The sequence below is a fragment of the Nannobrachium achirus genome (assembly GCF_963921795.1).
Source record: "Nannobrachium achirus genome assembly, chromosome: 18".
Classification (NCBI taxonomy): Eukaryota; Metazoa; Chordata; class Actinopteri; order Myctophiformes; family Myctophidae; genus Nannobrachium; species Nannobrachium achirus.
In genome coordinates this window covers 30,296,495-30,309,213 of record NC_137825.1, presented here as the reverse complement: position 1 = coordinate 30,309,213, position 12,719 = coordinate 30,296,495, and the positions used below count along the sequence as shown (strand labels likewise).

The 12,719-nt window shown below is 44.2% G+C and overlaps 1 protein-coding gene across 2 annotated transcripts in view; it reads right to left on the bottom strand.

Annotated features, from left to right (window-relative positions):
- Positions 1-237: 237 nt before the first annotated feature.
- LOC308302774 (thyroid hormone receptor alpha-B) overlaps positions 238-12,719 on the bottom strand; it is a 49,333-nt gene continuing 36,851 nt past the window's right edge. For both annotated transcript variants that reach the window (XM_080747061.1, XM_080747062.1), the window contains exons 6-8: positions 7,487-7,636; positions 4,997-5,255; positions 238-644 (exon numbers count right to left, since the gene is read on the bottom strand). In XM_080747061.1, the coding sequence (XP_080603187.1) occupies positions 394-644; positions 4,997-5,255; positions 7,487-7,636 (660 nt within the window). In that variant the 3' untranslated portion in view covers positions 238-393. The remainder of the gene's footprint in view (positions 645-4,996; positions 5,256-7,486; positions 7,637-12,719) is intronic.

Sequence of the window (12,719 nt, the reverse complement as noted above, 5' to 3'; positions counted from 1 at the left end):
CCAGTCGGGTCTTTAAAAAGCGGGCGAAAGGAGGAAGAAGGAGAGGAGGACTAGGCGGGAGGAGTTAAAAAAAACAAAATCCTTTTTTTTTCTTTTCTCTCAACTCTCCTGCTGGTTGCTGGTGTGAAGGCTCTCCCCTCCCACCCTCCCTCCCCCCGCCGTGCACCCCCCGGAAAAAACACGAAAAAGAAACGAAGAAAATAAAAATAAACCGACGACAGTGCCTTCCTTTTTCGAAATTCGCCCCCTCCCCAACTTCCTTGTTCGGTTGCGGTCGATCGATCAGTCGGTCGTTCGATCGGGTCGGTCGGTCGGTCGGCGGTCGGTCGGTCGTCGCTCGGTTCAGGTTGGAGGATGAGGAGGAGTAAAGGGAGAAGAGAAGAGGCGTGTTGTTCACACTTCCTGGTCCTCGAAGACCTCCAGGAAGAGCGGGGGGAAGAGTTCGTTGGGACACTCCACCTTCATGTGGAGGAAGCGGCTGGCGTGGCAGGCGCCAATCATGCGCAGGTCCGTCACCTTCATGAGCAGCTTGGGCCAGAAGTGGGGAATGTTGTGCTTGCGGTAGTTGATGTAGTGCTCGAACGCCAGCAGGTAGGTCTCCTGGCACTTCTCGATCTTGTCCACGCAGGTCAGGCCCGAGCGGTCTGCAGTATAGGAGGAGGAGGGAGGGGGGAGGAGAGAGGGACAGAGAGAGAGAGAGAGAGAGAGAGAAAGGAAGAGAGTGTGAGGGGACAAGCAGAGAGGAGGTGATGGGAGTGGAGAGAAGTGAGGAAGGGAGATGAGGAGATGGACAGCATTAAGACCTGGAACGCAGTATTACTTTTTTATTTTATGCTTTAACTACTAAAAAATAGCAGATAGCCAAGATATCTAGTGCAAGGAGCAGTCACAATGCTACATTGATCACCATACTGCTCTATTTAGCAAGAAAGACTATTTTCAAACTTTGGATCCATGAGGACAGTCCTACACTGGATGATTGGTATAGGGAGGTAATGGGTGTGATACCGCTGGAAAAACGGACTTATACTCTCCGTGATAACATGACCTGTAATATGCAATCATGTCAAACCGGTGGTGTGCTTGTAGTTTTTTTAGTCTGTTTTATTTTTTTCATTTTACTGTTGTTTAACACAATGGGAGCCAAGGTTTCTAACATTTCTAGCTGTGCCGGTGCCGCCGTTCACTTACGCTTTATTTTGAAGAGCATCGGAAGCTTTGTGCGTGTGCACGTGAGTGTCCGCTGACGATTGAGGAAGATAATCCATTTGTTTACAAACGCTCGCGAAACTAAAATCCAAACCAGGGCCGACCATCGCGGTAAAGAGTCACCGTGAAAACAAGCAGATCTCTGCTTCCCTGGCGTTCTTTGCACCTTATTCAGAGATAAAGCCGTTTTTATGTTTCAGCATAGAATAGAAGTCTATGCAGCATAGACGCTCCATTTTGGTTTTGTGCGAGTCACGTTATGGCACCAGGGTCTTTCACAGGGCACACAACATGCGCGCAGCTGCACGCTGCAAAGTTAACCCTTTGTCTCGTCTCTCAACGAGACAACTGAGTTTGGCACAGCGACCTCCAGTGGCCTTGTCTCGTTACTGAACGAGTTTGGCCCCGTGGGTGTTAATGTAATGTTTTGGTACTTGCTATTGTCTTTGTGTGCTTTGTAATGTTAAAGCAGCTGTGCTGCCAAAAACGTGGGGGTTCGACATACATTGTACTTGTATATGTAAGCTAACAGAACCTCAATAAACAAATATTGAAGAAGAAAAAAATAGCAGAGCTCACAGCGTGGCACCGAGAGCTTGCAGATATTTTTGAAAATAATTGAAAATGTGTGCAAGTCTTTGAATATTTTTACCCGATTCTATAAATGTCTTCTAATAACTTCTAAGTCCTTCTTCTAAATCAGTGGTTCTCAAACCTTTTCAAACCAAGGACCCCCAAAATGACATGTATTTGGCCACAGACCAACAATATGTTGTTCCAGGGACCCCCAGAAGCAGAGATTTGAGTCCCAAAATTGGCTTTGAAAAATATACATTCAAAGATTTGCAAATATTTTCAATATTTTTCAAAGATAGCAGATCTACAAGCTCACAGCGCGGCACTCGGTGCCGCGCTGTGAGCTTGTATATCTGCTATTTTTCAATGGCTAAAGTATAAAATAATTGTTTTAAATTGGGTTGAAACATTTGTACATCAACGCATAAGTGAACAAGCAAATGTGTGCTTTTACTACGACCCATCCCTCCCAGAGGGAACCGGTTGCCAAATTGCATTTGTTCAACTCGTCATGAATGATCAGCTCAGTGTATCTATCTACAAGTCCTAATTAAGGTTCCCTTGATCACTACAGACTGCAGGGCAGCTAAGCCACAACTGTCGTCCATAAACGGACAATTGGCATATCGTTTGGCTGCGCAGAACACCGGAGAACGCTTTGAATGGAGCCCTGTGGCATTCAAGGAATAGTATCACTTGGGTTTTCTTTGAGATTTGTCAGAAGTGTCAGCAAAATACTGAGCCAAATTGGTATAGAATAATAACAGTATTGGATATAATTAAGAACAAGGCTGTGAGCTTGAACACACTAAAATGTTAAAAGTGAGCTCCTTGACGGCACTCTTTAAGTAAGAGGACGCACACAGACCAGGCTAAATGGAGTGAAACGTGCTCGACACAGTCTGCAGATTTCAAGTGAGTTCCAATCCACTTCTCGGCGTCTTCGGCGCCCTGCTTAATGTGGTTTCTTGTTGCAGAAGGATTTCTACAGTCTGATACCAGATTTAGCCCCAATAAACCCACTGTGTTGTCGGGACAATGTAAAATGGCCCTGCAGTAAACACACTGCAGAGTTCACACGGACCAGAGATGGCCCAAGCTGCATGTGATAAGCCTGTACAGCATATCCTGCCCTGTGGGGGCAGAGCAGATCAATAGTGGACATGGCTGTGTGATTTGAGCATACAAGAAGGATACAGAATCAGAGGCAAGAAGGGAAAGAAAACGACTTGGTTCTGACCCTAAAGGGGAAGGGAAATGTGAATTTGGCTGCTCAGCCCATGAATCAGAAAACATTTAAACAAGACAAAGAGAAATACAGCCCTCCACTAAGACCTAGGAAAGGGGGGTTCTTCCACAAGGAGGAAACAAACATGAGAGCTTGAGGGATGAATTATGTATCTCTGCCTGTTTTAACACAAATAAATCCAAGAAATAAATCCTTCCTGTTATACCTCTTATTATTCCAAATTCCATATATTATACGACATTTGACCTCAATTATAGTGTTCTGTGCTACGAGGCAGAGCCACAACAGGACTATGTTTAATTTACAATGCCCAAACGAATAGAGGAAGAACAGTTTTTAACCCACCTAAGCTCAATACCTGGATTTCCCTTTTTTGTTTTGTTACATGACCACTGGCCTCCATGAGCCATGTATAGGGTGACCATATTTTAAGCTGCTCAAACCGGGACGCGTACCACTGTTGCCTAAAACTGGGACCCTCAAAGCATTGCGCATGTTACCATGGCATGCACGCACGTGCCCATTCTCTAACGTTTGTGCACGCGCACATACACACCACAGGGTTGCATACAAGCATGAGTGATTGACAAAAAGCCTCAGCGTTGAATTCAGACACGCAATGTATTTGTTCATGTTTTCTGATTGGTTAGGTGAGCATGTTTTCATGAAAAGAACATGATAAATGTCTATGCAACCACTGAAAACAGCTACTATTATTTTAATTCTGGCGAAAACCGGGACAATTTTGCAGTGAATGTTGAAAACCGGGACATATTAGTGTTTTAGAGATATTTGTCGGGACATGCAGCTTGAAAACGGGACAGTCCCGGGTAAACCGGGACGTCTGGTCACCCTAGCCATGTAGCTCATTCCCAAGTCCTCCAGCCTTAATTACAGCTTGATCTGGCAACAGCCACTGCTGTATAGCAGGCAGTAGATTACTAATGATGAGGAACACGGCCTGGCAAGTAACCGTGTCCTCACGAGGGCAGAAGACTGACATTTTACATTTATATTTCAGGCATTTATCTGATGCTCGCCTCCGCAAGGACTTACCCTGAAGTCCAGCGGCATAATGAGTGTTGACTCCTGGATCGTCAACATTGTGAGCCAGCAATACTAAGGACTGCATGGGACGAAAGCCCAGGCCCCGTGACAGCAGATGTCACATAATTGGGAAGGGAAATTCCTTTACGTTTAGCGTACAAAGGGCATAAAAAGGGCACCAAGAAACTCAGCGAGTTCTAATTATGTTATCTGGACCCCTTTTGTGCAATTTATGAAACGGAACAGCGTTGAGAGACAGGAACCAGAGGGAACGGAGAGAGAGAGAGAGAGAGAGAGAGAGAGAGAGAGAGAGAGAGAGAGAGAGGGGGGATTACCTGTGACACAGAACATGAATTGGATTTTAGTCTGGATCAACAGGATATGCAAACTGACCTACTGAGCCGCCATAACCCTTCATCATAACATAAAGCCTCGTTTATAATTCAGCAGCGTGGTTGCGGCAAGTGCTGCCGTTGCACAACAACAAAGTACAAATCTGGTGCGACCGCCGCGGTAACGCGACCAGGGGGCGCCACAAGGGGGGGAAAAGTGGGACTGAGTTACCAGGGCCCAAGGTGGAGGGGCCTTAATTGTTTTATACTTTAGCTATTGTAGATATATTGTAGATATTGTAGATCTGCTATTTTTGAAAAGTCATGAAAATGTGTGCAGATCTTTGAATGTATGTATTTTTTAAGCAAACATTTGTAACTCAGATTTTGCTTCTGGGGGGTCCCTTGAACTAAATGTTTTGATTTTTCAAGAGTTAAAGCACAAAATAATGCGTAATAATGCGTTCCCAGTCTAAATGGGTTAAACCCCATCTCCCTGTGAAGAAGATTTATGGGGGCCCCGTGGTGAATCCTTGTACCCAGGGCCCAGAATTTGGTGTAACACCCCTGGGTGGATACGGACCTGAGCTCATCAGCAACACGGCCTGCAGCAGCGCCACTTCCGTGTCGTCCAGGTTGAACTGTGCCAGGCTCTTGCCCAGGTCGAAGATGGCGTCCGACACCACACCCAGGCCGCCGTTCTTCAGCTGCTCGCGCTTCACCGCCATCTCGCCGCTCAGCGTCAGAGTCTCGCTCTCGGGGTCGTAGCGCACGGCGGCGCGCAGCGACATGATCTCCATGCAGCAGCCCTTCAGCAAGATGATCTGGTCTTCACAAGGCAGCTGGGCCCAGACAACAGGGAGAAAGTATAAATACTAGGTCCTGCATGTCAAATGCATGTTGAACTGTTAAAGGACAACACAGGTTCATATTCCATGTTGAACTGCTAATTAATTCAAAAAAAGAAAAACGATATATTATTCCAAATATGAGCTACAATATCCAAAAAGCGAAAATGTATTGTTGCGACCATAGGTCGCAGTTAACTATGGAAACCGGCACATCTTGTCCGTATCTCTGTCAGTCACGACTGACATAGTGGTTCCCCTGACACATCATTGTGACATCACAGTGATGTCAGATACTCGTAGCAGGGATCTCCATATATGGGCATAAACAGGTGATGTAAAGTACTGTACTTCAGAACCATTTTGAGATATTGTATTATATTTTTAAACAAACGGTCATAAAATACACCTACTATTTTCTCCTCTACGAAAAAGTAGAACCCCCACACACACACACATGCACATGCTGCAGCCGAGCCAGCGTTTCAACACCCTGATAATTATCCAATCAAACAGGGGGGGCTCATTACGAGCAGTGCAAACAAGAGGCAGGATTAGCAGCTGCTAATGAAGGCAGGGCAGCGTACAGGATAAAGTAAAGCATTTCACCTCCTCTGATTACTAACTCAAACAACACAGCTTTGCTGTCGACTCTCTGCAGGAGAATCATGAAGATCGACAAACACAATGATCCCTAGGGTGTATTCTTTTTTTGAGCGGTGGTCACACCGTCTCCTATACGTGGCCGTGTGTGTGGGTATGTATGCGTCCGTCCGTCCGGCCGTGTATGTAGCCTGGCAGTACCTTTTCTGACCACACATGTTAAGGGAGGGGCGCTGTTGTTCACACACACACACACACACACACACACACACACACACACACACACACACGGGGGGGGGGGGGGGGGGGGGGGGGTTGGTGGGTAAACCACCGCTCAGTTCACACGGGTGTGATTTTTTTGATTAGCGCACTAATTGCGACCGTCGGGTGGGTCGCAAATTACTATGAAAAACCTCCATCGGCTGTCTGTTTGTCTGTCTGTCTGTCTGTCCCTCCGTCTGTCTGTCACGTCATGTCACACTTTTGGCCCTACTCTCATCTCCGGCACCGTTGCCCCTATCCATTCCCAACTTTGCACACACACTCATTGGCTGGCAAACCACAACCTCCGCCCCTGATTTCTCACATGCCCCTCTTCTAGCGCCACCATGAGGTTGCTTTTTGCAGACAACATACATGCAACCTGGCGGTAAATATGTTATTATGTTACAGTACAAGAAACTGTAATGCAAAATCTTGGTGTCACGGTTTCAGTAGCTATTATTCAGCAGCTAACGTATGTTATCTATTTAAAGAGGCAGTGTCATGATTTATTTCCCCCCTAAAACATGATTATCTGGTATTATGATTGCCAGACCCATGAAATGGGTAGGCCTACATAAGCAAATGTCGGTCTGTCTGTCCGGGTTTTCTATATAAAGGGTATATATGATGATGACATGATGATGACATGCCTACAAAAGGCATGATGTCATAAATGATGATGACAGATAGGGGGTCTGGCACAACCAGGTTGACCTGGTCTAGTTATACTAGGAGGAGGATTCTTTCCAAAAAAGTGTACAGAAAGAGTTAAAATTAGGTTTTTATGTGGCCACACCCACCAGTTCATTAAGTATGCCTGTCATGGTGGGTGGTGACCCAGCTGAAGTTAGCCACACCCACAATGTTGGGTGAATGGTAAAAGGGGAGGGGATGATTGTATGATGTCATTTAATCACTTTTTTTGGATCTGCACTTTTGACCCACAAGGTATCAGCCTCCTGGAAGAAATCCAAAATACAAAGGGAATTTGCTCATAACATCCACACCAGGGGGTATAATGATGGGTATAACTGTCAACCTCCTAGACACACGAAAACCAGAAAAAGAACAAAACAATGGCACCACCTCTTTAAGGCCGAGTGGCTGATTAAACCCTGGAAATTAAACCCTCAATTGTCAGTGTGTGCACTCATACTCATACACACACACGCAGACATCACGCGCAGAGCACCGCGGGAGTCTGTGTATAAAGGGCACAGCTCCGACAGACACAGATGCCTTCCCTCAGGTCCTAAAAACACTCTCGTCCTAAAGAACACACATCTGACTTCCCCATCTGTCTCTCTCTCACACACACAGACACACACACACACACACACACACACACACGCACTCACCTCCGAGAACATGGGCAGTTTTTTGGCAAAGTCTACAACACGTGTGATGGCGGGGGTGATGATCTTGGTGAACTCGCTGAAGGCCTCGAGGTCCACCTTGTCCCCGGCGTCCGAGGAAGGCGTAACGGGGGACTGGCCGATTTCGTCCGGCTGCACGACACAAACACATACACACAGGTCTGATTACAGGAGGTTGAATCCAGCACACAGTAAAATCCTTGGTTTTAAAAACCCATTAAGACCTGGAATTATTTTACACTTTAGCTATTGAAAAATAGCAGATATACAAGCTCACAGCGCGGCACTGAGTGCCACGCTGCAAGCTTGTAGATCTGTCATTTTTGAAAAGTCGTGAAAACTTTGTGCAAATCTTTGAATATATGTATTTTTAAATCGAACGTTTGTAAATCAAATTTTGCTTTCTGGGGGTCCCTGGAACTAAATATTTTGAGATGGGGGTCCGTGGCCAAATACATATCATTTTGGGGGTCCTTGACATGAAAAGGTTTGAGCTGACATAGAAACATGCATTTTTTTAAAAACCTTAGAAAGATTGAGAAGACATTTATAGAATTGGGTCAAAATCTGTGCAAGACCTGCACAGATTTTCACGATTTTTTAAAAATAGCAGATCTACAAGCTCGCAGCGAGCTTGCTAATTTTTAATAGTTAAGGCATAAAACAATGGTTAAAGTAATAATGCGTAATAATGCATTCACAGGTCTAATTGTGTTAATTTAACTCTGAGAGTGTATTGATAGTACGGTATTTAACAAAATAAGTGTCACTACACATGTACAGTGTGTGTTCGCATGCACACACAGGCTTGCTCCCTGTTGCATCATATCACTTGCGACCATAAAATAAATCAGTGTAAAACAAGGTTATTCTGGTTTGTGGGGGGAAACTCGTGTTACTTTGTGCACTTCCAACGGCACCATCCCTTTGACCACATTATTCACAGTAACCCGAGATTTGAGTTCATCAAATAGAATCACAACTGAGGGACTGAACTCAAGTCCATGAGAAATGTCAGCAGACACATGGCCTTGACCTTTACTATATACCGTAGCGTGTCTTCAAAAGGATGAGCATACGGAGTTATTTGAGTTGAACAAGTGTCAAGTACATAAAAAAACTATCTCTATTTCTTGAGGGGGTTTCAAATGGACCCCGACATATTTGTCGGGGTCTGAGAGTCTTCAAATGCAGAGCTATGTGGGTCCTTGAAATGAATTAAAAGGTTTGAGAACCGTGGCCACATGGATGCTGACCACGAACACATATTTTGGAATTGCTCAAAAATGGACAAATATTGGGATGATATTTGGTCAGTAATAAAGGAGATACTAAAATACGAAATACCGAAAACAAGTGTGGTACTGTATCTAGGAAACTTGACACAGGAAAACACATGTGGAGAGGACATGTATCTGATTAAGAAGCTATTGGCAGCCAGCAAAAAAGCAATTACAAGTTTGTGGTATAAAAGTTGTGAGCAGAGGCTGTGCATTGTGGAGGAAATATATGTGATGGAGAGATCTAGCCACTAGCTCAGGTTGCAAGAAGACCTATTTTTGGAGAAGTGGGAAAAATGGACTGTGTATAACACCCAACAGGATGACACCACCGATAACAAACTTTGAAATGGACTGAAATGAGACACTTGAAATGATATAACATTGTAAACCCTGTACTGCGATGCATGTGATAATCTGCAAATAAAAATTAAGTTAAAAAAAAAAAACTTTGAGAACCAACAGTGTAATGTAATGAGTGGCAAGATCACATGAGACCCTGTACGATTGAAGCCAATCGCTCCGCTCCCCCTCCCAGGAATGATCCAAAATTTGAATAATCAGAATAATAATGTTTGATCGAGTTAGAGTACACGTCTTGTCACGCAAAGGCTCCAACATAAAGCCCAGGACTTCTTTGTCCGGGGGCGGGTGATGTTCACTAGCGCCAGAGCGAGAGACAGCAGCTTGAGAGACTGCTGAACTGCTGCCACCTCCTCGAGTGGAGTAGCTCACAAAACAAAACCACAACATGGAGCCGGCGCTGGGTCAGCTGCGTGTCAGGGCCTGTGAAAGGTTCAAGATGTAGCCGGTGGGAAATGCCTCTATCTCATATCAAAATATTACACTGCACACTGCCTTGGACCCAGTGGTGGGAATTCTACAGTGGTGGAAAAAGTACTCACATGCTTTACTCATTTAGGCCTAGAATTATTGAATGCTTTAACCAGTGAAAAATAGCAGATATACAAGCTCACAGCACGGCACCGAGTGCGATGCGAGCTTGTAGATCTGCTATCTTTGAAAAAGTCGTGAAAATGCGTGCAAATCTTTGAATACATGTATTTTCAAAGCGAACGTTTGTAACTCAAATTTTGCTTCTGGGTGGTCCCTGGAACAAAATATTTTGAGATGCGGGTCCGTGGCCAAATAAATATAATTTTGGGGGTCCTTAACTTGAAAAGGTTTGAGAACCACTGACATAGTAGTCTCTCAAGAACAGACTAACTGAGCTCCAGTTAAGTGAAAAGGACCTTTTCTTTGACGATGGCTGGCCAGATTGCTGACATAGAAACATAGGTTTTTCAAAAAATCTTAGGATTCAAAAGACACTTATAGAATCGGGTCAAAATTCTAATTTTCACGATTTTTCAACAGTTAAAGCATAAAATAATGATAAACAAAAATGTGTACCCGTTCTGAATGGATAAAAGTATCAATAATGCAATATAGAAATACTTTAAGTTACAAGTAAAAGTCTGGAATCCACAATGTACTTACAATGTAGTAAAAGTACGAAAGTACTGGTGTCAAAATATACTTAAAGTAAAAGTACAAAATGTTTGAAAATAGCAGATCTACAAGCTCACAACGCGTCGCGTAGATCGGCCATATTCAAATGGTCAAGGTATAACATAGGGCTAAAGTGGTTTATGTATGTTTACGACGCGTTGTGAGCTTGTAGATCTGCATTTTTCAAATGGCCAAGGTATAAAATAGGGCTGAAGTGGTTTATGTATGTTTTATAATATTATAATTTATATCTGATTCAAATTAATGTAGTGGAGTAAAAGTACAATATTTGGATCCCAGATGAAATGGAGTAGAAGTAAAAGTACTGAAAACTGGAAAAACTCAAGTAAAGTACAGATACCTCAAAACTGTACTTAAGTACAGTACTTAAGTAAATGTACCTAGTTACTTTACACCACTGGAATTCTAGCCACAAGCAGCCGTTATCAGGCCCAGCACAACAACCCAAGCGGATTATGAGCACTCCATTATATGCAGCGTGAACAAGTCAGCACTTAAACTGTTGTGTATAAAGTGGGGAACGGCACAAGCCTGGGTGGCAAAAGGGCCCAGGATCGGTCAATCAGCGTCATTGATTGAAAGAATAATTATAAAGTGGAAAACTGCAAAACAGAGGCAGAGGGGTATCAGCCAGTGAGCAAATCGTTTGGTTATTTTAAGGGGAAGTAAATGTCACTGACACGGCCGTGACCCAGCATCTTGTGTTTCTGTGTGTTCCCCTCACTTCTGTGTCTCCTGCTGGTCTCTTTCTCTCTGTGTGTGTGTGTGTGTGTGTGTGTGTGTGTGTGTGTGTGTGTGTGTGTGTGTGTGTGTGTGTGTGTGTGTGTGTGTGTGTGTGTGTGTGTGTGTGTGTGTGTGTGTGTGTGTTCCTATCCTGCTGCTCACTCACCCATGGATGCTGCATACCTCAAACCCCCCCCCCCCCCCCCCCCCCCCCCCCCCCCTCAACCAGCACACCTGTCATCCATCATCTCATCACCACTTCTGCTTTTAAACCTTCACCCACTCATTGTCAGATTGTTGTTTCAGCTCCAGCGGTAATGACATGCTTCAGAGCTTTGGTGATTAGCTCTTTGCGTTTGTTTCCAAGTAGTGTACTGCCACAGACGTACAGTACACATACACGTTTTACTTAAATGCAACACTGGATGGCGCCTATGGGTCAACAAATATTGTTTTGAATCTAGGGTACGTTGCCCGATTATGTCATGATGTAACTGGAAACAAAACGGCCTTTCCCTTATTTAAAAAGAAATAAGAAAATCCTCAAACTGAGTGTGTATTGGGAGAGGGGCTACTTGAAGTATTTTAAAATGTGTTTCAGAAGAGTAAAAACACCAAAGTAGTTTAGGGATAAGGGGTAAGGCATAGACGAAAGTATAGCTCATAGGCTCTTGAATGCAGTCTGACAGCGAGTTGCGGGTTCGATGCCCAAGACCGACAACATCACTCACTGCCTCTCTCTCCCTGTTTCCAGTCACTCGTCTCCACTATACATATCGTTATTGTCGGGCGGAAACCTTGTATCTCCAAGTTTCAAAATTGTATGTTCATTCGCAAAGTAAAGCCCCTGCTTCATCGCAAAAGGCCGTCGCACAAAAGTAGTGAAAACAGCAGATCTGCAAGCACACCACGAGGCGTTGTGTGCTTGAAGTTTTGGATGTGGTACTCCTCACCTTATCACCTGTGTCCGTGTTTTCAGTTTGGCTTGGCTCATAATAACCCCATAACAGCAAAGGTGCTTTGAATCACTTCAAAGCTGTCAAACCAACCTCCCTGGAGCAGCTGTTTAATGAAAAACTATTAGCTCATAGTTAATCAGGCTCACGCTTCTGAGAGCACTGGAGCGCTCCCGGGCTGCTCTCTGGTCATTGAAAAATTCACAGCGTTGTATTCTGGAGGCACTGTGGCCACTCTGAGTGAAGAGCCAAGTTAGTGTCTGAACAAAAATGTGATAGTTGAGGCTTGCTTGGTACACTAGACTAGACCAGTGGTTCTCATCCTGGGGGTCCCCAACTTAATGTGCAACACTGTTTTCTCACTCAACAGTAAACAAACCGACATAAATGTATCTGCACATTTCTAAAGGTAAGGACGACGCGGCAGTTGATTGGTTCAGCGATGTTTTAAAAGACAGTAAATGAGTTAAATAAAAGCGTATCTTTTCAAAAGGGGGAATTACCTATGCATCTACAACTGTAAAATCTTGTAGATTGTTTTTCCACCATTTCAACATGAATGGCAGTGAATGACATTTAACAATGTAGGCTGAGATCTACTATGTACTGTATACTACGTATACTTAAATACAGGGGTACTCTCTGCTAAAGGCGAGACCAAAAACAAATGTGGGCCAGCACCGTCAAATGTGAGATTACTAGCCAGTGCACATATGATTAAAA